The following is a 27,327-nucleotide window of genomic DNA, read 5'->3' on the forward strand; positions in this document are numbered from 1 at the left end:
ATAAGTTAGTTTAAGAAATTGATTACATATAATTCACTCTGCAGATGCCTTTTGTTATTTCATTGCATAAATTAAAGTCACTTTCTGTTTATGACCCTCGCTTTACAAAAGTAAAGTCATAATTTAAATATGCCTTCTTTTATCCAAAAAATGAAGAAAGAACTCTCAATACAAGCCTCTTTAAACTTAAGAAATCTGTTTGAACTCCTGAACCTTTTTTTAAAAATTGACTCTATTTTGAATTACAAAGAAACAGATATTTTCAGATTTAACTTAGTACAACATAAAGGCAAAAGAATGAATAATTAATTATACCAACAAATGATTGCATTTTTCTCTCATCTGTTACAGATAGATGAGGGAGACCACAATCCCAGATAAAACAAGATATTAACCTTTAAAAAAATTCTTAACACCCAGTTCTCAGTACAGAGCTCTCCAAAAACACAAAACCTAGTAATAAAAAAAAATAATAATAACGAGTTCTTGAGTCAGAATGGCCAAATCTGAATCCAGGATCCATCAGTTAAGTAAACTTTAACAAGTTACTTACTCTCCCTAAACTTCAGTTTTCTGACGTGTAAAGGGGGGTTAACAATATTATTTTATCCTTTTAAAACTGTGATCCCTGAAAACATAAAGCATCTAAATTATTCTGAATTTATCCTTGACATATAGTAAGCATTATGTAATTATTTTAAATTACAGTTAACATTAGTAGCATCTGCTTACTCATAGTTCATTTTATGATAATAGCCCTCACAGCCAAACAAGCCATTTAAATAACAGAGTGTAAACCAAATTTGTACTGAGAGCTTTCTTGGTGTCCTAATATTCCATAGAACATATTATTCCTGCAAAAGGAAAAGAATAGAACCCAGAGCTTCCTCAGACCATGGCCCTCTTCTTTGTGTGGCAGGAATGACTAACCAGAAGCCGGGATAATAATGTGAGGCCATGTTTCTGATGCTCTACAACTGTATGTTCTGGAATGAAGTACATAATAAATTGAGCCATATAAGGACATATAAGAGCCATGAGGACATGTAAGAGAGAGCCATATAATATTGCTTTCTAAAACAGTGGTCTCCAAAATCAGAGGGAAAAAAAAAAAGCATTTTAAACATGCACCCTGAAATAAATACATAATTTATGTGACCTACTGTACAAAGTACGTTAGAAAACATTCTGAGGAAAGGATTAACAGCAGATCTGAACCTTTCTCCAAACACTGTCTCCTTGGAAACATTTTGGGCTATGATAAACTGGGAATGCCAGCTGTGTTTCCAGGCAACATTGTTTATTATTGGTGGAATGCATCTGGACCAGGAGGTCTATGAGTGAACTATAAAATCATTCAGGACTCACAGACCTCAGTTTACTGTGTGAGGTGTGTTCTCACAATGGAGGGCATCCCTTGAGGAGATTGGGGCTGCTACCAAGATACTGGTTTCTGTGGAGCTTGAGCCTTATGCAAGGCAGGGTAGTCCATGCCTACCTATGTGGCTTATTCATCCTGAAACTAAGTTGGGGGGCGAGGGAGAAGAGGTGGGAAATGATTCCTAACCACCAGAGGGATCTCCACAGAAGGACCTGACATTGTCCTATTGACTTTCTAGGTTTCCTATCCTCTATTACTCTACTCAATCAAGCGAACCTGAAGTTAGACGATGGTCTATTGTGTCATATTAGTGTGAGCCTCAAGACGAAACCACAGTCCACTCTGGTGATCACAGAGATACATACATACATATTACGTATTATGTACATATATTATTTCCTTCCTCTAAGCTAATGGATTATTTTAAACACTATACCATTGAGTAAACTTCTTCGGTTGACACACTTTTCAGAACACTTGGGGTAGTGGGCGCCTGGGTAACTCAGTCAGTTAAGTGGCTGCCTTCAGCTCAGGTCATGATCCCAGGATCCTAGGCTCAAGCCCCAATTCAGGCTCCCTGCTCAGCAGAGAGTCTGCTTCTCCCTTTCTCTCTGCTTGTCACTCTGCCTACTTATGCTTTCTCTCTAGCTCTCTGTCAAATAAATAAATAAAATATATTTTTTAAAAAAGGAAATTCTCTGTTTAAAAAAGAAGAAGAAGAATATTTGGAGTATATTCTTTGTAAAATCTTAGGATATGCTCTTTTTTTCCATTGTGATCTGATGTTTTTGACACATCCTTGTCTTTGATCATTGTAATCCTTTGGCTTTCTCTGCAAGTATTATTGCAGCCAGGCCTTTTTGTTTTGTTTTTATTTTTATTTATTTGTTTTTATTAAGTTTTGTATTTTAATTCCAGTATAGTTAACATACAGTGTTACATTTGTTTCAGTGATTCAATAATTCTAATCTTTAATCAATGTTTCGTGAACCCCAATGTTTATAGCAGCATTATCAACAATAGCCCAACTATGGAAAGAGCCCAACGGTCCATCAATGGACGACTGGATAAAGAAGATGTGTGTGGGGTGTGTGTGTGTGTGTGTGTATACATATATAACACGAAACAGAACATGAACACAGGGGAAGGTAAAAAAGATGGGTAGGGGAAGCAAACCAAAAGAGACTCTTAACTATAGAGAACAAACTAAGGGCTGATAGAAGGAGAGGGCAGGGAATGGGCTAGATGGGTGGTGGGTATTGAGGACACTTCTGAAGAGCACTGGGTTATATGTAAGTGATGAAGTACTAAATTCTATACCCGAATCAAATTTTACCATATATGCTAACTGGAATTCAAATAAAAACTTGAAATTAAAAAAAAAAATAGTGTTCATCCTGATAAGTGTACTCTTTAACCCCTAATTAATCACTTATTTCACCCATCGCCCCACCCACTTCCCCTGTGGTAACCATCCGTTTGTTTTCTATAGTTAAGAGTCTGCTTTTTGGTTTGTGCCTTTCTTTCTTTTTTTCTCTTGCTTTTTTGTTTTGTTTCTTAAATTCCACAGAGGAGTGAGATTATATGGTATTTGTCTTTCTCTGACAGACTTAGTTCACTTTGCATTATACTTTCTAAGTCCATCCATAGTTGCAAATGGCAAGATTCCATTCTTTTTTATGGGTGAATAATATTTCAGTGTATATATAGACTACATCTTCTTTATCCAGTCATCAATGGGTGGACACATGAGCTGCTTCCATAGTTGGGCTATTGTAAATAATGCTGCTATTAACACAAGGCTGCATGTATCTTTGATTAAGTGTTTTTGTATTCTTTGGGTAAATACCCAGTGGTGTGACTGGTAGATCATAGGATAGTTCTATTTTTAACTTTTTGAGGAAACTCCGTGTTGTTTTCCACAGTGGCTGCACCAGTATTCAGGCCCACCAACAGTGCAAGGCTGGGCAGAGGTTTCAATATCTCCACATCCCTGCCAACACTTATTGTTGCTTGTGTTTTTTGTTTTAGCCTGAGGTGCGGAGTGATATCTCATTGTAGTTTTGATTTGTATTTCCCTGATGATGGGAGATGTTGTGCATCTTTTCCTATGTCTGCTGGCCATTTGGATGTCTTCTTTAGAGAAATATCTGTTGATGTCTACTGCTGATATTTTAAAGATTTATTTATTTTCTAGAGAGAGTGCGTGCCCATGAGCGGGAGGAGGAGAAGAGGGCAAGGGAGAGACAGAATCTCAAGCAGACTCCCCACTGAATGTGGAGCCTGATGTGGGGCTTGATCTCACAACCTTGAGATCATGACCTAAGCCAAAATCAAGAGTCGACGCTTAACCAACTGAGTGACTCAGGCACCTGTTCATGTCTTCTGCCCATTTTTTAATTGGATTATTTGGTTTTGGGGTATTGACTTATATCAGTTCTTTATATATTTTGGATACTAAATCTTTATCAGGTAAATCATTTGCAAGTATCTTCTTCCATTCAGTAGGTTGCCTTTTAGTTTTGTTAATTGTTTTCTTCACTGTGCAGAAGTTTTTGATTTTTATGTAGTCCCAATAGTTTACTTTGCTTTTATTTCCCTTCCCTCAGGAGACACATCTAGAAAAATGTTGCTCTGGACTGTTAGGCTTTTTTAAACTAAAACCTGGTAACTCCATTGCTATAAATTCTGCAGCAGCAAGACATAAGGAATTCCTAAAAATACAAAAACTAAAATACTTTCTTGAAATCTTCTCTTCTTACTAACTTTCTCTTAGAGATTATCAGAGCATAACCATAGAGCAGCCCCTGGGCGGCTCTGTCAGTTTACTGTCCAGCTCTTCATTGTGGCTCAGGTCATGATCTCAGAATTGTGAGATCATGCTCAGTGTCAGGCTCCGTGATGGGCATGGAGTCTGCTCAAGATTCTCTCTCTCCCTCTGCTACTTCCCCCATCTCCCTCTACTACTCTCTCTAAAAAGGAAAAAAAAAAAAAAAAACGGATATAACTATAGAGGACTGCAATTTAAAAATTGCAATACTGTGGGGCACCTGCGTGGCTCATCTGACTCTAAATTTCAGCTCAGGTCATGGTCTCAAGATCCTGGGATCAAATCCCACACTGGGCTTCACCTTCAGTCTTTCTCCCTCTCTCTCTCTGCCCCTCCACCTGCTCACTCTCTCTCTTTCTCTCTCTCTAATAAATACATCTCATAAAAAGAAACCTACAATACTGTGGGACAAGAAACTCTTTCAGTTGTATTTTTTTTTTAAAGATTTTAATTATTTATTTGACAGGGAGAGAGAGCACAAGCAGGGGGAACTGAAGAGGGAAAAGCAGGCTCCCCACTGAACAGAGGGCCAGATGTGAGTCCAAGCCCAGGACACTGGAATCATGACCCAAGCTGAAAGCAGATGCCTAACTGACTGAGCCACCCAGGTGCCCCAATTCTTTCAGCTTTAATACACTTTTACACTACTTTCATTAAAATATGCTATGCTGGGGCGCCTGGGTGCCTCAGTGGGTTAAGCCACTGCCTTCAGCTCGGGTCGTGATCTCAGAATCCTGGGATTGAGCCCCGCATCGGGCTCTCTGCTCGGCAGGGAGCCTGCTTCCTCCCCTCTCTGTGTCTGCCTCTCTGCCTACTTGTGATCTCTCTCTGTCAAATAAATAAATAAAATCTTTAAAAAAATAAAAAAATAAAATATGCTATGCTAAAAGTAGAACCATCTTCATTCTTGAGACTAAGAATTCGAGTAACCAAATAATTTTACCACTTCCTATGAAAATTCCTATAGTCTTTCATTACCCCATTTTAGGTATACATGTTTTTAAAAATATTTAAAAATATTTTTTAAACTTACCCTGAAACATGTAACATCAGAAGCATGTAGAAGACAAAGAAGAGATTATGAGTATACCAGAAGATGTCATAGTTGGAAACTCTGAAAAAGCAAATAACTTCATTTCAATGCTACTTTACATTCCATCATTTCAGATACATGTCACATTTGAAGAAAGTTAAAATAAGAGTTACCTCAGATTCATCTACTAGTATCGAAGTATTAACACATCATGCAGAGAGAACTGAAAAAATTATAAATAACACTTTATAATTTTGAAGGTTCTTTGTATTTCAAACAAAGATACATGGAAGGAATTAAAATAAAATATTTCAAGTTATGATGATGTAAGATTGAGGAGTAGGTAATAGAATGCTAATATGCACCTTTACTGTCCTTTTGATCACTATGCTCAATTTCCAAATGATATCTACAACAAATAATGCTCTTATTCCAATACACACTGTGGAAGTAGTCCAAAGGAAAGGTAAATTGGGAGAAATTAAATAAATGTTCATTAAAGTTTTCTATTCTTTTCCTGAACAGCATACATGCTAAAAATAACACTTTGGTGTTAGTGGCCTGGGGGAGAACCAAGAGCCTGAAAAGGAAAGGGTATGATAAGCACCATCTATGAAATTTTTAAGAAAAGTAGAAAGACTTAACAGTTACTTCATTTTATATGTCTGGGTGGATATTCATATCAGAATCTTGGAGGTAGAGGGCAGAAATTGGTAAAAGCTTCTCAGAAGATTCTGTTACAACCCCTAGACCCTCTTAGAAACCCTGATTTAAGCAGTATCCAATTGACTGGCATTTACTTTATCCACAGCTTTTGCTATCTTGCTAACAAGATCATTATCATCCTTGTAACTTGTGTCTTTTTTGCACATATCTGATTCTTTTTGAACCTAAATTCCTAGAAGTGGAAATACTGCGTCAAAGCACACACAGTTTGTTTTTGATACACATTGCCCATTGCTCTCTGAAATGTATCAATTATAAACCACACTATAGAGTAGGAGAGCCTGTTTCTCAAACCCAGACTCCACTTCATATGTTTCCACTATTTTGTATTAAGTGGAATTGGGTATTATTTCCTTTGTGTGTTACTTGCTTTTAATTCTTCTGTGATTTATCTCTTCATGATAATTATCCATTTCTACATTTTCTTAATTGTTGTGTGTAAACTAGTTAAATTTTAAGTATATACTAGCTCCATATAATTACAATAATTTATTATTGGGCAAAGTTTCTTCTAAATTTTTAATGGCATAATTTTTTTTTACAGTTCCCTCTAACTTACTAGAATTTCATTCATACAAATTTACTTTCCTCATAACTTTGTTATGGCATCTTTTTTTATTCAACAGCTTCATATATATAGCAAAGTCCCTTCCAGGGCTTTCTATGAACTCTGTCATTAGATTCAATTCCTTGGTCATTTTTGCAATTAAGTCCTATTCTGTTTTAAGTTACTGAAGAAGCCTAATCGTGCTAATGTTTAGTCAGCCACACTCCCCCTTTCACTCTTCTCTGGAACATGTACTTGGATGTTCCCTCAGATGAACTTTGGAACTGTTTTGCTAAGTTCAAAAACAAACAAAAAATCTATCTTGGATTTTGATTGGAATTGCAAGAACCTATAAAATGATTGAGGAAGAACTCCATCTTTATGGAGTATAAAGACAGTCTTTATTCAAATCTCTACTTATGTCTCTCAGTGAAGGTCTGTGTTTTTCTATATAGCTTTCAATAGTTGGTTTTTTTTTTTTTTTTAGATTTTATTTACTTATTTATTTGAGAGAGGGAATGAGAGAGAGCATTAGCAGGGGCAGGAGAGAGGGAGAAGCAGGTTCCCTGAGAAGCATGACCCTGAGATCATGACCCAAGCTGAAGGCAAATGTTTAACTGACTAAGCCACCCAGATGCCCCTCAATAATTGCTTATTAAATTTATTTCCAGATATTCTTTGTTTTTGTTGCAATTGTGAGTGGTACCTTTTTATTTTATTCAATTTTCAAACTGATAATAGCTGTTACATAAAAGCAATTTTTAGTATTTGTTTTTGTGTTTATTTACCTGTTCCAAATCTTTTAATTAATTTGGTATAACACTATTCTTTTTCCCATAGTTCTTTTGGATTTTCTGGCTAGACAATTTTATATATGTATATTATTCCATTGGGAATAATGGGAAATAATGAAGACCTACTGTTGCATTCTTTCTAATGATTCCATTTCTAATAATTAAAATTGTTTCATTTCTTATCATATATAAATGATAGAATTAAAAATACCACTTGGGTTTTTCCATCATTTTCTTAGGAATGTATCTTATGTTTTTTTGGTAAGTATGATCTCAGTTCTGGCTTTTATATTTTTTTAATTCTATAAAGGAAATTAATTTCTAGTTTATTCTACTTATTCTAATTCAGAACTAGAGTTCAGATTTAATGACCACTTTAAAAAAAATCTATTGAGATTAAAATATGTTTGTATTCCTATCACCTGTTATTAAAAAATATATTAACTTATTTTAAAAGATTGAGCACTAATGGACCACTGGTGAATTACTAGACTATATTCAACTACTCAAACAGAGGGGCCATTTGTTCACTCCATTTCTCTAACGTTTTATTTCCTCACTGGTAAAGACAAAAGGTAGAAGAAGATTATCTCATGATCCAGGGAATCCCTGGGGATTCCATGATTCCCCCCAGGGACGCATGGGTGGCTCAGCCATTAAAAGCATCTGACTCTTGATTTTGGCTCGGTTCACAATCTCAGGGTTGTGAGATCAAGCCCCACATCAGGTTCTGCACCAGTGGGCAATCTGCTTGAGGATTTTTCTTTCCCTCTCCCTCAGCCCTTCCCTTCCCCCCCATCTCTATCACTCTAATATAAATAAATGTTTAAAAAACAATTCCATGATTCCCCCAAAAAGTTTGTAAAAAGTAGAGATGATTTTATATCTTTTAAAGAAACGAAAAATGGGCACCTGGCGGCACAGTCTGTTAAGCGGCTAACTCTTGATTTCAGCTCAGATCATTATCTCACAGTTCTGCAAATAAGCCCCAAGTTGGGCTCTGCCATCAGGTGGAGTCTGTTTGGGATTCTCTCCCTTTTCTTCTGTCCCTCCCTCCATTCACACATGGGTACACTCTCTCCCTCTCTAAAATAAATAAATATATAAATCTTTTTTAAAAAGAAAGCAATGAAAAACTAAAGATTAATAAACATTCATTGAATTATTACAACCACAAATGTCATGGCTTAGTTGAAAATAGAAGTTGATCTTTATATTCCATTCTACAAAACTATCTCTCAATTATGGATTTTTTTTTCTAGATGTAGAACACTCAAATATCTTCACTCTTGCAAATAAATGTCAGATGCCCTAATTTTCCTTCAAGAATACCTAAATGAAATTTTTTAAATGAATGCTTTACCTAACTAAAAGAAAACTTCTCCCCACAAAACTGGCACTCTCATACACTGATGTTAGAGATTTGATTCGTCTTCTTGTAAGGTGATTTTTAATTCCTATGAAAGTTCATAGTGCTAATCTCTGAGTGGTGAGTTTACTTGTAATGTTTTATTGCATGTAGATATGAATACAGATGGGTTCAGAAGTGCAAGGATAGACTCATTTTAATACTCTGTTGGGTTGGGGCACCTGAGTGGCTCAGTCACTTAAGCATCAGACTTTTGATTTCAGCTTAGGTCATGGTCTCAGTCATGAGATCGAGCCCTGTGTCCAACTCTGCACTTAGTACAGAGTTTCCTTGAGATTCTCTCTTCCTCTCTTTGTACCCCCCAACCAGCTTGATCACATGTGTGCTCTTTCTTTATCTCTCTAAATTATATAAATAAATAAATAAATAAATAAATATAAATATAGAAAATCTTTTTAAGAAATACTCTATTGAGCCATTATTTTTAAAGTGTGTATATGTGTGCAAGTGTGTGTGTTTCCATTAAATTTCACATCTCAACAACGAGAATGATTGGGGATTCTTGAATATTATGCTTTCTTAAACAAAAAGTTTGACCAGAAACATAAGATGCTGCAAAATTGTAAGAAATACAGAATATATCTATCAGAAGGAACATGTGAAAGTGCTCATGAAAATGTATGCCTGTAGTTGCTCAAAGCCTAGATGAATAAATATGTAACTAGATGAATAAATATGCATGCAGATATTTCTGATTATTTTAACAGATGTCAACTAACCATGGTTCCCAAGCTTCACTTAGAATACTACATTAAATTGCTGTAAAACAAACTCATACCAGGAAATGAGTTACAAAATAATTGTGATATATTCCTCTGATATATGTTGAATTCAATCTCATGTCTTATAGAGATACACTATCCTTCAGATGGAGGAACTCAAATTTCCTTAGTCATCCAAAAGTCTCCATATGTTTCCTTACGTACACAGAATATTTGACTCAAACAATGAGAATTTTCAAAAACAGGAAATGATACATAGAAATGTTTTCTACTTCACTCCTAAGTTATCCAAAATAGTCCACTGGCCAGAATGTTGATTGTATTGGCTAAGCATTCCAGTTAATTGAGGCTTTTTCTACATATGAAAGTGAAGATAATCTGAGGAAAATCTAAACACTCTGGCCAGTAAACATTGAAATAATGACTCTGAGACTCACCGTATTGCGTATGTAGAAGCTGTAATCATTAGGAAGAGCACCAACACCATGCCGACCCCTGTCAGCCCAGGAACTATAAACAATGGACAAAAGGACATTTCAACTTAAACCATACTGAGAAAAATGTAGAAAAATTATTACTTTATAATCCAAATTACCATGCTGCTCTGTGGGAAGCCCAATTCCAGATCACCTATCTCTTTGTATGTTCCCTCTCCAAAAAAGCCTTTTTAAAATTAGCACAGTTTCAAGGTACTTAAGACAAAGCAGCCTTTCTACCTTTAACAGAAGAGTCCACCTTAGTATTTTCAAGTATCCCACTCAGAATGGTGAATGTGTACATACTTGTGACACGTTCTACCAAATGTACATACTATATCAAATGTCAGTGATGAAGACAACAGACAGTTTTGGAACACTGAAAAAAGAAAAGAAAAGAAAAGAAAAAGAAAACAACAGACAGAAATTAAATATATATTTAATGGAGAAGCAAAGAGGGACAGCAGAGAAAAACTTCCAAAGACATGAAGAAATGTGAAAGACGGAGTGTTAAGATATGTCCATTATATTGATAGTGATGATGGTTTCATGGATATATGCAAGAGTCAAAACTTATGAGAGTATGCATTAAATAGATATAATTTATTAGATCCTAGTTATATATTAATAAAATTGTTTTAAAGGAGGGAAAAATACACAACAGGGCTGGGTTGACATGGAACACCATTTACTGTGTTGTTTTTTTTCCTGCACCACAATACTAAAACTCCCTTACTCTCTCAGCACCTCCCTCCCCTTTTATGGAACTAGTATCTGCTTCAGTTTCAATTCAAATAATTTCTTTTGTGCTTTACTATCTAGAATGAATAATTTTCAAGAAATAATAAACAAAACCTAAAGCTTCTAAAAACCACAATGTTGAATATAGAACAAAACAACAGTAGATCTCAAGGAAAAAAAAAAATTAGAGTGCTGATGTTTCCTTAGTATGGAAAACATGATGTAATCAGTGCTTCTGATATTACATAATACCATTTTTTAACAAAGAAAAAACTGTGCAAACGTGTTGGTTTTCAAACTTAATGGTGATGTGACAGGTGGCTAAAAATCCAATGTTAGCCCATATAGCATAGCCTAAATGAATAGTTGATATGCTTTATCAAAAAGAGGATAAAAATATATGTTTATAAAAAATAAAAAAAAATTAAAGTCTAAAAAAAAAAAACAAAAAAACAAACAAACAAAAAAAGAACTAAAATCACAATAGTCTCATTTCTTATTATCTTATTCCTACCAAATAAAATATCCTGTCGATAAGTTACATTATTTACTACTACAATCATACAAGCAACAGTAAGTCCCAAATAACCCGGAGCCAAAAGAGTCCATCTTAAATCTATATGGAAAGCTACTGAAACAACTGTGTATCCAAAAGCACAGGCATCCCCCAACTTCTCTCCTTGCCAAAGAACCACCTAGGAAACAGAAGGGCCATCATGAACTACAAGCACTAGCAGAAGCAGACAAGCTGGGAACAACAGAAGAGCACCATAGGTATGCTTCATTAGAATCCCAACAGTTTAGAAACACTGCAAAATAACATTAGAAATCTCAGTACACCAGTTAGAATGGCCAAAATTAGCAAGACAGGAAACAACATGTGTTGGAGGGGATGTGGAGAAAGGGGAACTCCCTTACACTGTTGGTGGGAATGCAAGTTGATGCAGCCTCTTTGGAGAACAGTGTGGAGATTCCTCAAGAAACTAAAAATAGAGCTTCCCTATGACCCTGCCATTGCACTCCTGAGTATTTACCCCAAAGATACAGATGTAGTGAAAAGAAGAGCCATCTGTACCCTAATGTTTATAGCAGCAATGGCCACGGTCGCCAAACTGTGGAAAGAACCAAGATGCCCTTCAACGGACGAATGGATAAGGAAGATGTGGTCCATATACACTATGGAGTATTATGCTTCCATCAGAAAGGACGAATACCCAACTTTTGTAGCAACATGGACGGGACTGGAAGAGATTATGCTGAGTGAAATAATCAAGCAGAGAGAGTTAATTATCATACGGTTTCACTTATTTGTGGAGCATAACAAATAGCATGGAGGACATGGGGAGACAGAGAGAAGAAGGGAGCTGGGGGAAATTGGAAGGGGAGGTGAACCATGAGAGACTATGGACTCTGAAAAACAATCCGAGGGTTTTGAAGAGGCGGGGGGTGGGAGGTTGGGGGAGCCAGGTGGTGGGTATTATAGAGGGCACGGATTGCATGGAGCACTGGGTGTGGTGCAAAAATAATGAATACTGTTATGCTGAAAATTTTAAAAAAAAAAAAAAAGGGAATCTCAGTACAGTGGAAACAAGTTTCTACTTGTGAAGAGCCACAGGAGAAATTAAGGAATTAGTTTTTGTATACTTAATAGTTGGATACTCTTTCTTCCTCAGTCTTTCCAATGTACAGATTTGGAAGCCTAATAGGACTTCTATTTCCTGATGTGCTTAAACCAAATCATCTCCTCCCTACACTTCTTTCCCAGGGCACTCCTTTCTCCTCTTTCTCATTGCCCAGGTGAGTACTAACTTCCTAGGATTAAAAAAAGAAGATGACTGTACTAGTTCACACTAAAAGACTAATAACACAGAGAAATGCTGTTTACAAAGAACAACATGCCTATAAAATGTCCCAGCCATTTTATTCCCAAGTATTTCCCCAAAATACAAACATATATCTACATAAAAATTTGTTCAAAAATATTCATAGCCACTTCACTTTTAACAGTTAAGGCCTGTAGACAACTCGAATTTCCATCAGCAAATGAATGGATAGACAATTGCAGTAATATCTGTACCTGGAAAATGAATCAGCAGCTAAAAAAAATGAACTGTACATGACATACATGAACCACAAAATTATTCCACTGAGTGAAAAAAGCCAGACACTCTCCCCCTCAAAAAAATCCCAGGAGTATAAACTCTGTGATACCTTTTATATAGTATTCTAGAAAATCTAAACTATTCTCCAGTGATAGGAAGCAGATTAGTTACTAAGAGGAGTAAAGGGCAGAATGCGTTATAAAGGCACAAAAAACTTTTTGGAATAATAGATATATTTGTCATCTTGATTTTGGTCTTGATTTCATTAAGTGTATACATATGTCAAAATCAATTGAATAACATAATTTACATATGAATAATTTCATGTACCTCAATTATAACTCAATACATTTGAAGAAGCAAAAAAGAGGTTTTTCTCTCTGGCTTTAAGTAATTAAAACAAAATAAAACAAAAAAAACCCTTATTTGGCCAAATGAATAAATAAATGATAGAATCCCAGATGGCTCCAAGATGTGAAATGTGTGGCTGGAGAGGCCTTTCCGATAACTGTCTTGGGGCTTCATTAAGGTCTACTGGGTCTGCCCACAAGGTTTCCCATGTGGTTCTAAATATGCCAAGATTAGTTATGGAATGTCTACAAATCATTTCATGAGGACACCTGAAAAAACAGTATGTTTAGTGTAGAGGCATAATTTCTAAAGTATATTATTTGAACATTAGTTTCTAGAGATATTAATTTCTATTACTCAAAAGTGTAATAACTATTCCTTGAAGAGTCACAGGACACATTAGTAAATTAAAGTCTAGTAAATTAAAGTCTCTGGCAAGTACTAGTACCAAGAAACCAGTTTAAATCTGAACGGATCTTTCCTCAAATATTTAACTAGAGAAATGCTTTCAAGAGCAGAACATGGAAAATGTATTGGAAAGATCTGGGGCGTGGGTAATAAAATAGTTGGCATCAGTCATTTGAAGATGAAGCAAACAGCTTAGCCAATGAGATACCCATTCTGGGATTAAATAGCCCTATTACTGTCCCTTAGGACAAACCCCAATCTCACTGGATCTCATCTGTAAACTTAGGAGAATCAACTCAATGCTTTTTAATATTCTTTCAGATTTATGAAGGTATCTTTTTTATCTAAAGGATTCATGTTTCCTTTCTAGCTCCCAGACGTATAAAAAGACCAAAGTTTGTAATTTACTAAGTAACAGACCAGGTTAATGAAGGTAAGTTACTTAAAATTAAAAATGGGGGCGCCCAGGTGGCTCAGTGGGTTAAAGCCTCTGCTTTCAGCTCAGGTCATGATCCCAGGGTCCTGAGATCGAGTCCCACATTGGGCTCTCTGCTCAGCGGGGAGCCTGCTTCTTCCTCTCTCTCTCTGCCTGCCTCTCCGCCTACTTGTCTGTCAAATAAATAAATTTTTTAAAAAATCTTTTTTTTTTTTAATTAAAAATGAAGAGAACAAATTAGGGGCGCCTGGGTGGTTTAGTCAGTTAATCATCCAACTCTTGATTTCAAATCAGTTCATGGTCTCAGATTAAGCCCCATGACAGGCTTTGCACTCAGTGGGGCGTCTACTTCTCTCTCTACCCCTGCCCCTGCTCTCACTCTCTCTTAAATAAATAAATAAGTTCTTTAAAAAAATTATTACAATTACAATGGTCCCCCCCACCACCAAAAAAAGGAGTACTTTAAGAAGCTATGATTTTTTTGTCACTGGAATTAAACAAACAGAGGCTAGCTAACTGATTATCTGGATGCTGTAAAGGAGATCTATGTATCAAGTAGGAGAGTTAAACAATTGGCTTTTATTTTCAGTGAATATTTTCTGGACATTTATAGTCTACTGTTAAGTGAGAAAAAAAAAAAAAATGAATCCTGCTCTAAAAGAAATCCCCGCCCAGTGTGGGAGACAAGATAAGCAGACAAATGCAACCTAGGACATTAAGTGCTAAGAGAGAGCTAAGCTTGAGTGTTTTCCAGGTACATCAAAAGGGACCCTAACCTAGCTTTCAAGGACAGCTCAGCTAAGACCCAACATATTAGCCTCTATTACTACACACATTTCAGGGGTCAGGAAGAACAGGTTGGAAATGACTAAGCTAGTCAAAACTTACTGGGCAAAGTCACTTGCCAAAATGAAGAACACTCTCTCTTTGAATCATTCAAATTATGAAGCAAAAACTATACTTGTTTCCTTAGGAAAAGACGTTTGTATGTTTATTCTTATTACTTTTTATCTATGCATATTACATTTGTTATTTAGTTGCCTTTAAAATGAAGGACTGCAGTGTACTGCCATTTCTAGATGAAACTGAGAGATCATTTTCATCCATACCCAGATGTGGTCAGAAATATACCATCTTGTATTCATTATCCTGTTGTTTCTAATGTAACTGGAAACACAATTCTATTTGTTTATGAGGGTTTTTCTAATTGAAATTGGATACTGTGCATTTTATTCTCATCATACAAGCTTCTACCAAATTTGGAAATAATGTAGAAAATGTTTTGAAATGCATATTTGAACAATCCAATCTTTTAAATTTGTTTTACTTTATATATTCCTTTTTTTATTTTATAAATTCTTAATTGGACTGTTTTTTAACATTTCTTATTGAGTGACCTAACTACCATATTTTATGTCACTTGAACTGCCACAGGCTTTAGTTTCTCTGAAACAACCTTAATTTCTCAGTTGTAGATTATGTTAAAAAATATTTAAGGACAGAGAGAGAGAAGACTCTATGTAACATTAAACAAACGAAAATCCAAGAAACATGTTAGCTAATAAAAAATAGTCATTATCACTAGAACATCTAAAAACATGCATGCATTCCTCTGTCAGAAATGTGGTTTTTCCTAGGCCTAATGATGTTCAAAGATAGCTATGAAATAGTATTAGTCATAGATGTATTAGTAATATAAAACTAGATCAAGTCTATTTGTAGAAAATGGTCTCTTATCCCTTGACATCCTTTGATTCTGCTTTGTTCTCTCACCTACTACTCGGTAGGGTCAATCAGATGCCCTCAAAGGTCTAGATTCATAGTTAGGGGTTCCAGGCTGGGTTTCAAGCTGAGAAGTGGATGGCTCCCTCTGGCTAGCACACAATGTCTTTCATAAAATGATGTAGACTGAGACACTAAAATGAGGCTGACATGCTGATTTGGGATGAATTCCAATTGTATCGAAAGAAACTCCACCAAAAAATATGTACCTGGGATCCTGCATTCCCTACAGGGAGCTGTACCTCACACCTGAGAAGCTTACTTTCCAGTGGAAAAGATTATACCTATAAGGAAAGAAATTATTCTACAACATAGCACTTTACTATGTATCTTCAGGAACAAACCAAGGCCAACAAAACAGACTGGCTCTGCCTACTGGAATCATGGACGAATGTGCGCCTGATGGGACATGTCTGCTGAGACTCAAAGGAGGAGCAGAAGTGGGATTAAAAAGAGAGAGAGAGAATCAAGTAAGAGAGCAGACAAAAGTTAGGTATTGCAAGAAGGGAATTACAAGAGTATGATGGGATGCCCAATAAGGGTGAAGCGGGGACTCCCAGGGGACATGGGAAGCTTAATGAGTCATACTGTTGGGTCACACCACAAAGACTCTCTAGGATGAAGCCAGGAAATTTGTGGGTTGTTTTTTTTTTTTTTCTTAATTTGTGTTTTTAAGTATCAGCTCTAGTTAGTCCAACACCATTCATGGGAACTTCTGGGAAACAACATAAGGATGGTGAGGTTTTATGCTATATGGAGAGGTCACATGTTTCTGTACAAGTATTCATTATACAAAGCTTCTTAATGTAATGTCTTGGTCATATAAGAAATCTTTCTGTACGTTTGAAAACTAAACTTTTTCAAACATTTTACATGTCCCAATGTTTCACCCAGATTTGGTGCTATAGAAGGTAATATTTAAAAAGAAAATATTAAAAAAGAATATGAAAAAGAAAATATTAAAAATATTAAAAAATTGATTCTTTCTGTAAAATGAATTCATATGAACCAAAACATATATTGATTCACACATAAGGTTTTGTTTTTCTGTTTTTTCTCCTTCCTATTTCTCATCCAATTCTTAAAGCTTAAATTAAAAACATGCTTTCACGTTGTAAGCAAAACTAAAATTGTGTTCCTAAAGAGAAACGGTGAAATACCTTGTAAGTGGCAAACATCGTACATAAATAAACAGGAAAAAACCATATTTTATAAATCTAAATATACAGTTGTGACAGGGAAGGGGAAAACACCAGAATTATTGCTATTTTTATCATAAAACTGATTGAAAAGAAAAACAATACATTTGACATATCATGCCTCAGTCTTATATGCAATCCCGATCCTTAATGGGGTGTTTATGGTAGCCAAGCCTATGTGACAGACCCTATCAATAACCTAATCATCCTTATCCCTGAAATAATGTGCTAAAAAGCCCCCAAATGCAGTTTTTGGCTTTTGTCCTTATAAATGCAGAGTAGAGAAAAAGAAGAATTTTAGTAGAATTATACTAACATCAGGACAAAATTTTGAGATGTTTACATGTGCTTTAACAAATGAATAGTCTAGACTGAGATTTCATGGACAATATGCTTGAGAAGGAAAAGTAAATTAGAGTTGAAAAAGGAAACATTTCAAGAAAAACAACCAATTTTAATGACTGTTCATTCCTCCTCTTTTTCTGTAGGTTATAAGATCACCAAATGTCCTACTAAATTACTGAGTTATAAGAATTCCATCGATAATCAGAATGCTTGGTGTTTCCTTCCAGCACCTTGAGGGTAGGAGCCTACTCCGTGTGTATTATCTCCAGTACCACCTGCCACAGCCAGAAGCACAGAGTAGGTCCTCAATAACCATATGGCATTGCACTGTTGTTACTGGAAGAACATATGGAAGGCAAATGTGTTTACTTCCTTTTACTCTTCATTCATTCGAACCCCACTATTTGCCTTGCCCCTCTGTTTTCATTGCAAGTTAAGTTTGGTAAGAGTTGTTCTGATTGCAAATTTTCCACATTATATTTAACATACACTGAATTGCTGTGTTTTGCCTGAATCTTCAGAAAGAGCAATGAAAAACAACTTACCAGTTGTGAAGAGAAGTTTTCTAGGATCCTGAGAAAAAGGGAAAAAAAATTGACTGAAAAGCAAAATATTGAAAATGTAAAATTCTACAAGGAACCTTCTGGGTATGTGATCCATTAGGCATTTAAGACACTATTCTCTCAGTGGAAATGAGAAATTCAATCAGGCTTCATAATGTTTTCATGCAACACAGGTTCTGGAACCAGGATATTTGGGGGGGTGGGGAGTCCTGCCTCTGTCACTTACAAGCAAGTTTCAGAAATTCCCTAATTGTTTCTCAGCTGAAAAATTAAAAATATCGGGGTGCCTGGGTGGCTCAGTGGGTTGGGCCGCTGCCTTCGGCTCAGGTCATGATCTCAGGGTGCTGGGATCGAGTCCCACATCGGGCACTCTGCTCAGCGGGGAGCCTGCTTCCTCCTCTCTCTCTGCCTGCCTCTCTGCCTACTTGTGATCTCTCTCTGTCAAATAAATAAATAAAATCTTTAAAAAAAAAATTAAAAATATCTACCCCAGGGGTGCTTGGGTGGCTAAATTGGTTAAGCGTCTGCCTTCAGCTCACGTCATGATCTCAGGGTCCTGGAACTGAGCCCCACGTCCAGTCCCACAATGGGTTCCTCACTCAGTGGGGAGTCTGCTTCTCCCTCTCCCTCTGCCTTCCCCATACTCATGCACAAACTCTCTCTCAAATAAACAAAATCTTAAAAAAAAAAAAAATCCAACACAGAGAAGACTGTCCTTCTGAGATACAAAGAGCACTGAATAAAAGTCAGAAAATGTAGACTTTCATCTTAATGGGTAATTACAAGCTATTAACAGTGGCCTGAAGCCTACCCTTTGACCATTTGAAACTCAGTATCTTTGACTATAATGTTCTGCACCTACAAGATGTTGAGACAGTGAAAATCAAAAGTGAGAAAATATACAGGGAGGGTTGTCACTATAAATTCAGTGCAAAGAATACTAACTGAATACTTAACAAATGTTTCAAGTACCATGCAAAATAGTGATGATTACTCAGAATTGTAAAAAGTAATATTGCTAGTGTAATCTGTCCTTTAAACTACATCTTTCATAGTGAAAAGGACCTTAGGCAACTCCCTTTCTATCTCTGGAAAACTGAGGTCAATCCCCAGGAGATCTGTGGATTTGTTTTTCATCCTAATGGTCCGTAGTATTGCACAACTTTGGAAATTCTTTCCTGGGCCTCCATTGCTTTGGAATCAGGCCACCCTGTATCCAAAGTGGGAAGCCATTCATATGAAATAATTTCAGAAGCCACCTTCAGAAAGGGTGGCTTTCTAAGGGCCACCTGCCTAGCAAGAGCTCCTCATCCCACTGGGGCCAGGTGACTTCTACCTCTGCCATTAGGACGCAACTCAAGGTTAACCTACAGGAACCTAGTATATAAACAACTAGTGAAAATACAAAATGAGCTGAACAAAGTGGTAGTACCAGAAATATGGATACCAGAACAAATAGCCTTGGGAACTCAGAAGACAGAACAGTTACTACTGCCCGTGAGTGGAGATGGAACATGAAAGTAAGAGACAGTTTCGAAGATGACAGCATGAGGCAGATTCAGCTAGGCCATCAAGAACGTGCCACCCAGGAGCTGGAGGCTGGGTCATTAGAAGTCTGGAGAAGACAGAGTACAAAGCAAAGGACAACAGGGTGCATGGCACAAATCTTTCTTTCTCAAATACAACTCAAGAAAGGCTGTACCTGTTTATGCATGCAGTGTGTGTGTTTGTGTGTGTGTGTGCATGCACGTGTGCATGTGTGTGTGTGTGTGTGTGTGTGTGTTTTCATCCTCCTCTAGCACACTGTCTGATGCCTACTAAGGGCTCAAAAACATTTATTAAAATAAAGAAGAGGGAGGGGGCGCCTGGGTGGCTCAGTGAGTTAAAGCCTCTGCCTTCGGCTCAGGTCATGATCCCAGGGTCCTGGGATCGAGCCCCACATCAGGCTCTCTGCTCAGCAGGGAGCCTGCTTCCCTTCCTCTCTCTGCCTGCCTCTCTGCCTACTTGTGATCTCTGTCTGTCAAATAAATACATAAAATCTTTAAAAGAATAAAAATAAAAAAAAATAAAGAAGAGGGAGGAAAAAAAAAGAAAGAAAGAAGGAAGGAAGGAAACAAAGAAAAGGGAAATAAAAATTTAAACAATGAGTTACTATTTTTCATCTGTCAAACTGGCAAAAATCAAAGAAAAACAAAAACAATTGAGGGGCAGATATAAGCATTCTGATAAACTTGGTAGAAGTGTGTCAATTAATGAAGCCTTTTTGAAAGACAACAAGGCAATGTCCTTCAAAACTAAAAATGTACATAGCTTTGAAACCAAATTCTACTTCTAGGAATCTGCCTAGTGGAAGCATATACAAAATTAATTTATTGGAGTGTGGTTCATAAAAGAAACTCAAAAACAACTTAATCATCTGTGAATAAGGAAAAGGCTAAATAAGGCTAAGAAGGAAAAGCCCCGCGTTGGGCGCTCTGCTCGGCGGGGAGCCTGCTTCCTCCTCTCCCTCTCTCCACATGCCTGTCTGCCTGCTTGTGATCTCTGTCTGTCAAATAATAAATAACATCTTTAAAAAAAAAAAATGAGAGAACCATTTCAGTTCTTAAAGAACCAAGATGGCAAAAACAAAAGAGAGAGAAGCAAAGAAGGAAAGATAAAGAGGCAGGTCCATGGCAAACATTGGAAACAAAGAAGTCCACGTCCTGTGGGCTGAGGGGGATAGAGGAATGGGGGGAAACCGTGGGAGACAGAAACGGTGGTGTCTCCAGTTCTGGCTTCTGGAATCATTCCGTATGAAGAGCGTCTGGAGGAGCTGGTTTTCTCAGTTGCTCTTAATGCTGGGCGCTCACCCCAACTAGCTGGTGAACTTTTTAACAAATATCAAGGCCGGACCCCAACCCAGACCAGTTATATCATATTGGTGTTTTTAAGAATACTAGAGTCTTATCAAAGGACTTAATGAAAGGCTGCTGGTGATTTTGGTTTCGTGATTTGTTTCTGTGTTCATTGCTAGTTTTCTCTTTGTTGTATTCCACGAAGGATATCATGCACATAATCGTAGCAGTGTTAATCTCGGTAACTCCGGTGACACATAGAAGAGAAGACAGAGTAGGGGAGATGGAGAACAATCTTACAAACTCCCTGCCAGACTTAGCGGAACAGGGCGAGGAGATCCATCTCCATTCCCAGCAGCTTTTGATATAGTCTTGGCGTGAAGGAAAGGCAGACTGAGGACAGGATAAAGTCCTGAGTGAAAGAGAGCTAACATGTGCTCATTAGGCTGTACCCCGGCACCCCACACATACAATTTCATCTCATGGGTGCCGCCCCCTGGAGAAAAGCAACCCTAAGTCAGATATTGCATGCTACAGAACTCAGCTCAAGTTCACCTGTATCAAGGATTAAAACAAAACAAAACAGAGGAACACTAAAACTCAGTGGAGTTTTTAAATTCAAATAAACAGATGATTCAAGATCCTCAAAGAGTCAACCTGCTTCTCTGCCCTCCCAACGCACCACCTCCAAGAACAGCATCTGACTTATTAAAAAAACAGAAAACAAAATAAATAAATAACATAAAAAAACAAAAACAAAAACAAAACCAAAACACAAAAACAAACTTGTGCCCGTAAAGACACTGTGGACAGTCTCCCCTGGATGGAAACCAGACAACGCTGCTGGGAGGCAGGAGGCAGGCCTGAGGGGCCCCCATCTGAACGCTGCAGAATATAAAAAGTAGACACTCTCGAACTCCCATTTTCAGCAGGAGACACTGTGAAATAGTAATTACCTGTATTTTCTATTGAAAAGGAACAAAACTCAACTTGACAACTGCATTTTAAAAGCACTCAAAAGGAGCAGCAAGGTACAAATTTTCCATGAAAATCACAGACCTTCATTAGTGGGCTCACGACAAGCGAAAGGAGACCACCCACCTCATCTCGGTATCTCGCTGCGTTCAGTTCAGCAAAATCCTCGCTGAAGTTCACTGAGAAGTTGAGGGCGTTTACCAGATGGGCAGCCACGTGCACACCTGCAAAATCACATGAGGCTCAGATCAATAGGATTTCCATATACGCTCCATGAAGAGGACTCCCTTCCTCTCCCAAACCTCCCAAAGGGTCCAAACTTTAACAGCTACCTGAGCAATAAAATATTAAATTGAAAAGGGAAAGTTTAAAGACACCAAAAGTCTTGATTACAGACACCTGGGTATTAGAAATCATGTAAAGAAACTGAATTTTCAAAGGCCAGAATTAAAAAACTAGCAAGTCAGGGTTAGGAAACAACATGTTCCAGTGTGTGATAATATGGTCATGTATTTATTTATTTAAATAGCTCCTGGATATTTGAGTTTTTCTACATTTTTTGCCTCTCCTTTAGCTCCAATCTGTTATAGGTCTTGTACACTTCAACCTAAAATAGAGGCTCACGGAAAGACTTTCAGCCAGTTAAAATTTCTCACAATCCATAACTTCAAGAATTTCCTAAATTTCCTAAACTCCACAGCAAAAGTGTTGGCAATCACTTCTCTGGGATTAAAAACTCAGGAAAGTAAGAATTATTATTTCATCATCAGCTTACACTGGCAGAGTAAAGAGAGCTCAACCAATGCAGAGCTCACACAGAGGATGGAATTATTAGGAAATTATAAGAGAGTTGAAGAAAAACTCATTTTGGCACAGTCAAGAAGAAGGAAAATTATCTTGAGGAGGCTGGACAAGGAAGGAGCAAATGAATGTGTGCATTGGATGAGAATGCCTTCTCCCTTCCCAACCTCTTCTTGTAGGAGAAATAGGGTCTGAATTAACAGTACATTACAATGTACTAGAAAGGATGACAGATAATTAACTGGAAATCTGGTTTTCTTGCTGCATGGCTACCAACACCTCAGGTTAGTTCTCTGTAAAGTGACAATGACAGAAACAGGAGACTTAATGAGATAAGTGACCTGAACTTCCCTAGTGAACCATTATAGTCCATACCAATATAGGGCGTGGAGTTAGTCAACGGAAAACGTGCAGAGAAACTGGAAAACTTTACAGTTCTTTCCAACCTAGCACATGAGATGTAGTTATGCCAAGAGTTCTGAAGGACTCACAAAGACAAATAGAAGTGAGAGAAGGACTAGAATGCTAACCAACTTCAAAGTTAAAGGATTGATAAGCTCCTGCCAGAGTCAAATTAGAGGAAGGAAAAGGTCTCATAAAAAGTGGACAGGAAGTTAGAAGGGGGTTAACTAACAAGCAAGGACCCAATTCTAAAGAAATGTTTAAGAGGCAGTCCAGGAGGGATTCGATTATGGCATAGGCATGAAAGATTATTTAAGAAGAACGGTCTGTGTCCTCTAGCTTTATCATGTCTAAAATGTTTAAGTCTAAAAAAATACCTTCATTTTAAATCAAAGGTTTATATGTTAACTACATGTTTGTGGCTCCTTCTGAATTCTCCTGAAAAAAAAAAAAAAAAAAAAAAAAAAAAAAAGCCCTAGGTATCAGTTGTTTGAGATATACCCTTAAGGGATATAGTCACTTTCTTTAAAGGACTTTCAGGTCAAAAGAAATTGAGGCTTCTAATTTGGGGCAGCAAAGAGAAATCCAGGCTGGACATTTTGAGTAGATTTTTCTGATTGAATTCTCTCAATAAAACAATGAAGTGGGTAGAAACATCCCTTTGTCACAGAAGGTCAGAAGAGGCCACCCAGCTAAGGTCAGACAACTAGTGAGTGGCAGAATGAAACTGTGTGGAATGCATGTTCATTCATGGCAAGACTCTACAGGATCTCAGTCTTCTGGTTGTTCTCCAGTGGAACCAGAATATTTGGACACAGCTACAGTGTAGCACAAACCAAGTTACAAATGTGTCCACATTCCCAGACCCTCCCGCTTCCCTGACCTTTCACTCCCTCTGTTCTAACCCAGCCCTGATCCTGGCCACACACTCCGTCCTCATCTCATTCTGAACTCTTACTCCGTCCCCAGCCTCTTGAGTGGTATGGAGTCTGATCCCACCCAAGCCTCTCCCCATCTCCTGCCTCCAGAGGCGGGACCCACCAGTAAAATGTCCAGGGACAAAACAGTGCAGATGCCTGTTTCAACAATACTTGGGAACTTTTTAAAAAGTGAAGAGCTTAATGACCTCTCAATAGTGGCTGCACAAAGATATGCCCGATTCAAAGTAGCCATATATACATATCCAGACCAAATGACCCTGGTGTCAAAACAGCTCTGTCCTGTCAAATCATGACTAGAGGAAAATGTCAGGTGCTATGCCACTGAGATAATTAACCCCTGAATTTGTAAAGTGTAAAAAATTCCATCCAAATAACTTCCTATGGGCGATCTCATACTGTCAATCATTTTATGATTAAAGCAACAACAAATGAAAGACCAGAGAGCTTATGTCACACAATAAGGTAGAAAGGCAGTTGGGGATAGATCCTACACAACCTTGTCTCCAAAGTCCATATACTTAATTAATGTGTTTATCACCTGCCATTCCAAAATTTGAAAAATACCACATAAATATTCAGGATAAAAACTTATTTTAAAATGACTCTTTTAAAAAGCCAAAGGCTCTTGCTTGATATGGAACTGAACATTTGACATTTAATACCAAGAATTAATATCAAAGAAATATTTATCAAATATACTTCTAAATGGAATTACATTCTATGAATGTACGTTTCACATTCTAATTTGTATACATTTAAAGTCCTATCATATCTTTATTTTTAAAACTTAAAAACATTCGTTTCTTTTAGTCTTTCTAAATGAAAGTATTTACCTATAAAAAACCATTATTAAAAGCTTGAAGGCCAGCTCTCATATACTGTAATGTGAAAACTATATCTATAATGTGTAAGACATGCTCATTTTCTGTAGCACCATTAGGCAACTCTCTTTAAACACATGGCAGAGAAAATTAAGATATGGAATGAGACGATCACAAGTTGGGGACAGCAAATAATTTGCAGAGCCACAAAAATGCCATTCATAACATGTGTTCAAAGGTAGTATTTTCACCTCTTTTGGTTTTCTCACCTGAAAAAATACAGATAGTCACACCACAGGTTATATGGAATGTTCGGCTTTTATCCAACAATCTTCTGGTTCTCCTGCTTGGAACCTAAATAAAATTCAGTGTGGTGAAAAGGAAGCAGGGAATAAGATATGTGTACAAAGTTTTTCTCTAGAGCATTGTTCATGATATCAAAGTTTTAGAAATATGACAGAGGCCTAGGAATTAAAACTTGGTGAGATAATTATGATATATCTAATCAGTGGAACACCTAAACCATTACAGAGAATGTGAGAAGACTTGTTATTTATATGGAAATAGGTGTCATATATATGGCTAGGTAAAAGAAGGATAACACATAAACTATACTATAGTCCTATGTTGTTTAAAATTAATGGCGTTCTATGCAAATCTGAAGGCCTTTCCCCAAATCCGTAATCTGTGGTTGTTTTAGCACAGTATTAGGAGAAACTCTCACTGATTACTTATTTCTGGAATGTTTGAATTGTACAATATAGATGATTTCTTTCTGTAGTCAAAAACTAAGATGATTTTTAAATGAAGCAATTCCATCTATGGGTTTAAATGCCTTCTTGATCTTATAAAGAAATAAAATGTCAAGCATCTTTGAATACCTATGTTTCACATCAGGGGACCACTCTTTAAGGCTTATTTAAATACCAAGAGACTTAGGTGGGCACTTTTCCTGCCGTTTCTCTTCTCTTTCTTCACACCAAGCCAATAGCTAGCCATAGGAATCAGAACCTAGCATTTTACAATAGTAGGCAACCTAGAGAAAGAGTTATTTCCACAAATTACTGCACTAAAAGTAGAGTTTCTAAATATAATTACTGAAAAGTTTGAAAAGTTTTACTGCAGTAAATCCACTCATATGAACCACATAGAACATCCAAGTGACCTCATACAAACAACTTCTTTTAGAATATCAGTATTAATTCTGCAGTGCCTTATTATTTCAACAGAGAAAAGAAACACACACACACAAGGACAACCAAAGACAAAAAAAATATTTTGTTGAGTTTTAATTTCCAAAGTTCTTTACTTCATTTTATAACATCACACATGACATCACACCTTAACCAAGACATCTCCGAGACTATTACACAGCTTAAAACATGCATGTGTTTGAAAAGGAGATAAATCGCCACCAACACCAGCAGTCACTGTATATTTTGCTCCAAGTGCACAGAGCTCTAGCTTCTAGGTTGCTCACCTGGTCTTAAATAATTGAGAACACAGGATCTCATTGAGGCAAAATCTCAGAAGTGGGACTGATCTTAACTCTGCCATTTTGCTAGTCTCATGACATTGGTCAAGTTCTTTAACCTCTCTGTGCCTCAGTTCTTCATCTACAAGACCTACAGAATCATTGTGAGGATTCACACCTACCTCCGTGGAGTGCTTAGCACCATGTCTGATAACACTATTAATAGCCATTTCTATTACCAACTGCCTCTATCTAGCATTGCAGAATAACTCACTGATCATCTTGGCAGGTGACACAGTCTTTACAATCAACTGGTAGATGACAGCAGATGCCAGAAGTCAGTCTATTAGAAGGTCTGACCATGAAAACTAAGTAGTACTAACTTGCTGCTGTTCCACTTGGTTTTGATCCTAGATTCTATGACCAGGATTTTTCATTCTTACCTTCTGGGATCCTCGAAGGTAAGCCAGGAGTGTCCGACACACAGGTAAAAGGATAAGGCTGCAGTTGAGGTTAAGAACAGATGCGGAGGCTCTGCTTAGACACAATCCTAGCTGAACGAATAAGGTAAGAGTCAAAACACTGTCAAGGCAAAGACAGACTACAGACTCGCTGCAGACCTCACTCTGCTTCTTTCTGAAGGATCATGCCAAAATCCCAACTTCTTTGAGAATCTTGAACAACTGTCTTCTTCCCTCTCACCAAAAACCCCAAAAAGAAACGGGTCTCTTTCTGCTCTGCACTGCCATAAAACTTAGTCTCCCCTCATTTCCACTAGTGTTATAAACACCTGAGTACATTTTTCTGGCATGAAGTCAATTTTTTGTTGGGCCCCCCACTAGACCATTGTGGGTAGGAAGGGCCCTCCAGACCCCCACACTGGGGCCCTTGAATCCTCTTTTCAATTTCAATTTCAAATAAAGCTTTTTCATTTGTGTTCTCTCTAGAACACTCTTCCAAACCACTGCCTGCCTGCCTTTCAGCTCTTCACCCTACTGACTCTACCCGTCTTTCAGGTTTTACCTTGAGCGCTGCGCCTCTAGTGTTCTTCCGTGACCCAAACCTAGGAGGGCTCCAGATCAGAGGTGTCCCATACAAAGATAATCATGACCACATTATGTGATATTTTCTTTTCCAAAGAATCAGAACCCACAGTGTGGAGGCTATACTTTCTGGCAACTAATTCAAAATCAAACTCTTGCTAAATTGTCATC

At 37.3% G+C, this 27,327-nt stretch overlaps 1 protein-coding gene across 4 annotated transcripts in view; it reads right to left on the reverse strand.

Annotated features, from left to right (window-relative positions):
* The window catches only part of NOX4 (NADPH oxidase 4), a 169,353-nt gene that overhangs the window by 116,915 nt on the left and 25,111 nt on the right, over positions 1–27,327 (reverse strand). For 3 of the 4 annotated variants that reach the window (XM_004763564.3, XM_045071523.1, XM_045071521.1), the window contains 6 exons: positions 26,557–26,667; positions 24,909–24,993; positions 21,801–21,898; positions 17,848–17,875; positions 9,900–9,972; positions 5,245–5,325 (listed from right to left, as the gene is read on the reverse strand). In XM_004763564.3, coding sequence (XP_004763621.1) covers positions 5,245–5,325; positions 9,900–9,972; positions 17,848–17,875; positions 21,801–21,898; positions 24,909–24,993; positions 26,557–26,667 — 476 coding nt within the window. Of the gene's footprint in view, positions 1–5,244; positions 5,326–9,899; positions 9,973–17,847; positions 17,901–21,800; positions 21,899–24,908; positions 24,994–26,556; positions 26,668–27,327 lie in introns of those variants that run through there. The other variant, XM_013061923.2, reaches the window with a different exon arrangement.

The sequence above is a fragment of the Mustela putorius genome, unplaced genomic scaffold (genome assembly GCF_011764305.1).
Source record: "Mustela putorius furo isolate JIRA1106 unplaced genomic scaffold, ASM1176430v1.1 tig00003987_pilon_pilon_pilon, whole genome shotgun sequence".
In the NCBI taxonomy this organism is placed as follows: domain Eukaryota; kingdom Metazoa; phylum Chordata; class Mammalia; order Carnivora; family Mustelidae; genus Mustela; species Mustela putorius.